Source organism: Antrostomus carolinensis, unplaced genomic scaffold (genome assembly GCF_000700745.2).
Source record: "Antrostomus carolinensis isolate BGI_N321 unplaced genomic scaffold, ASM70074v2 scaffold28291, whole genome shotgun sequence".
Lineage (NCBI taxonomy): Eukaryota > Metazoa > Chordata > Aves > Caprimulgiformes > Caprimulgidae > Antrostomus > Antrostomus carolinensis.
In genome coordinates this window covers 3731-6730 of record NW_010295442.1, presented here as the reverse complement: position 1 = coordinate 6730, position 3000 = coordinate 3731, and the positions used below count along the sequence as shown (strand labels likewise).

The 3000-nt window shown below is 49.1% G+C and overlaps 1 protein-coding gene across 1 annotated transcript in view; it reads right to left on the bottom strand.

Annotated features, from left to right (window-relative positions):
* Positions 1-909: 909 nt before the first annotated feature.
* LOC104532720 (ERO1-like protein alpha) overlaps positions 910-3000 on the bottom strand; it is a gene marked incomplete at its 5' end in the record, with an annotated part of 4311 nt that continues 2220 nt past the window's right edge. The window contains 2 exons of the mRNA XM_010177991.2: positions 910-970; positions 2502-2635. Of these exons, the coding sequence (XP_010176293.2) occupies positions 910-970; positions 2502-2635 (195 nt within the window). The remainder of the gene's footprint in view (positions 971-2501; positions 2636-3000) is intronic.

Here is a 3000-nt window from a genome sequence, read left to right as displayed (position 1 = left end):
GGCTGGATGAGGCTTTGAGCAACCTGGTCTAGTGGAAGGTGTCCCTGCTGCTGGCAGGGGGGTTGGGACTGGATGAGCTTTAAAGTCCCTCCCACCCCAAACCAGTCTGTGATTCTATGAACAGCCCAGCACCACCTCTCAGGGTGCACTCTTCCACCTCACCAGGCAGCAGGACACCAGCACCATCACCCCTTCAGGCTTCTAGCCAAGCTGGAGCCCCAAGGCTCACCCAACAGCAAGTAGCAGGGTTCCTCCAGCGCAGTGGTCAGGGCTCATCTCCCTCTGCCTTCAGCACAGAAGGAATCACCGAAGCTCACACCACAGAGTCAGCCCAGCAGGGTTACTGCAGCAGACACCAACAGGAACAGCCCCTTGCCACAAGAAAGGTTCACCAGGAGGAAGAAGGCACCTTTGTGTGGCAGCAGCTCTGAAGCACAGCAGCTCCTACACTCCCTTGGACACGTTTTATGCAGCAGAAAGTGAGTGTAGAGACACTGTAAGGGAAGGGCTGGGTGGAATCATGGAGCAGACAAGGAGTTTCCCCCTAATTTATTCAGTGCCACAGTTCTTGCCCTACCTCCACCTTCTGAAGGCAAAAAAATTGGTCTAATCCATCCAAGGAGTAGAGCAATATTTTAAGAAGTTATTCAGAACAATCTTCCCATATATAAAATAAACTTTACATATAGTCCCCACTTATATATAAAAAAGTAGCCTTTTTTTTTTCCCTTGTACCCAATATTTGTCATCAGCAGGTTACAGACAATCAGCTGGCAACAACAGGAGGTCCACCAAGTGGTCTTCTTCCCCCTGGAGTGGTTGGGAGCGTGATGCAACAATGGTGTTTGGCCATTTTTTTAGAGAACCCCGAAGAGCTGAGCAGGAAAAGTCTCTCTTTCTCCAATGAAATCACCGCATATTTCTTAAAATGTTCCTGAAGTTTTCCAGTTCTCTAACACTTGTTGAAACCCTGTGGGGAAGGAAAGCAAAAGGGAAACATTGGAGGAACATAATTTGAAAAATTAGTTAAAATTTAAAAGGAAAGGGCAGGGAGAAAATAAAGCTTCAAGGAGCTCTTGGGAGGAGAGAATTTTGAATTTCAGCTGAATTTGGGTCTGGCTGCAGCCAGGTCCTTCACTAATTTTGTGGAGTCTTTTTAAAGCAAACACAGAAACAGAGTGGAACAGGATGTTACAGAGCTCACAGTCATCAGACAAACCCATTAACTAGAGGTCACAGAAACAGACCATAATATGACCAACTGTGCAGGCAGGTCGCAGAGTCTGCTTGCAAGATCAGCTTGTTTCTCCTGAAGGATTTTTGTTTGTTTGGGTTGGGTTGTTTTGGGGTTTTGTTTGTTTGTTTTTTAATCACTTATCTCATTTTTCTCACTGAATGCATTTTGCCCCTGGAGCATCAATGAAGGTGGCAGGTGGGACTCTGAGGACACCACTGATCAGTGCCTCCTCCAGAAAGGAGAGGTCTGTCCTTCCCAGCCAGGACAAACCTGCTTTCAGAAAGCTTGGAGTAACCCAAATCACTTGTGAACAACAAGCAAAAGGTGGAGGCCTGTTCTAAAAGGCTCTTCTCATCCAGGTAGGTGGGACCATTCTGTGACTCTATGACAGGAGGTTGGAGTCTGGGAAAGCACTGCTTGGCCCCAGTCTTTCCACACAGCAGCGGAGAGGTTCTCCTCCCCCTCCACTCTATGGCAGGACAAGGGGCAATGGGTGCAAGCTGGAGCACCAGAAGTTCCATGTGAACACAAGGAAAAACTTCTTTCCTGTGAGGGTGACAGAGCCCTGGGCCAGGCTGCCCAGAGAGGGTGTGGAGTCTCCATCTCTGGAGATGTTCAAACCCACCTGGACACTTTCCTGTGCAGAACCTGCTTTGTCAGTGGGGCTGGACTGGATGATCTCCTGAGGTCCCTTCCAACCCCACCATTCTCTGAGTCTGTGACTCCCAGGGTAACACTTTAGCTGGGCAGCAGAGGGGGAGAGGGGAAAGAAAAAGGTGCTCTGCCTGCCAGCCCTCCACCTCCTCTGGACAGACGTTCTGAGGGTCCATAAGTCTCCCCACGCTGCTTCCAAAGGTTGTATTGACATGGCTAAAGAAAGGCAGCAGGAAGCCCAGCTCCTCTGGACTGTGGGGAATGCAGCAGCTGTGCTCAGGAGGGGAGCACCTCCATGGAGAATCATTGACTGGTTTGGGTTGGAAGGGACCTCAAAGCTCATCCAGTCCCAACCCCCCTGCCATCAGCAGGGACACCTTCCACTAGACCAGGTTGCTCAAAGCCTCATCCAACCTGGCCGAGAACACTTCCAGGGAGGAGGCAAAATTAACATTAACATCATCTGACATGTGAAAGCATCTTTATGAGCCAGTATGGCCAGAGCAGGAGTTAACACCGATATCACTGACGGGAACTGACTCTTTAAGCTTAGATGGAATGTAACACAGCAGCTTATGTGAAAGTAAAGGGAAAAAATTCTCAAACTAACCTTCCAAAAGCATTAAATAAGGCAACAATTTCTTGTCTGGTCAGCTGGAATCCATAGGAAGGGCCGCTTTCAGGTATCTTTTCTATCAGGTTTTCAGAAAAGAGGATCTTCAGCGCTGTACCCAAGCCCTGTGTCTGTGCACGACAAACAAGATTAATAGTGGGGGAAACATCCAGGGCCTGACTCATAAGTTGAACTTCACTTCCCATCTTCATCTTTGCAAGGATTCCTGTTGACATCATCTTAACAGAGCAAGACCTGGATTTGACTTCTCAGAGCTCAGAGAAGGGAGCAGAGCAGAGCCAGGATGCTCGATGTATTGAGGGTTACTGTGAGAGCAGAGCTCCTCAGCAGAGGCTTCCTGTCTAGCTTTGACCACGTGTAAAATTCAGTGCAGATCTCACCGAGCCCCCCAGCTGTATAACATCCTCTGCCTCACTTGCCAGAGGCTCTGCACCCCCTCCCCTCTCTCAGGGAGCAGCAGGTTAACCCTATTTTC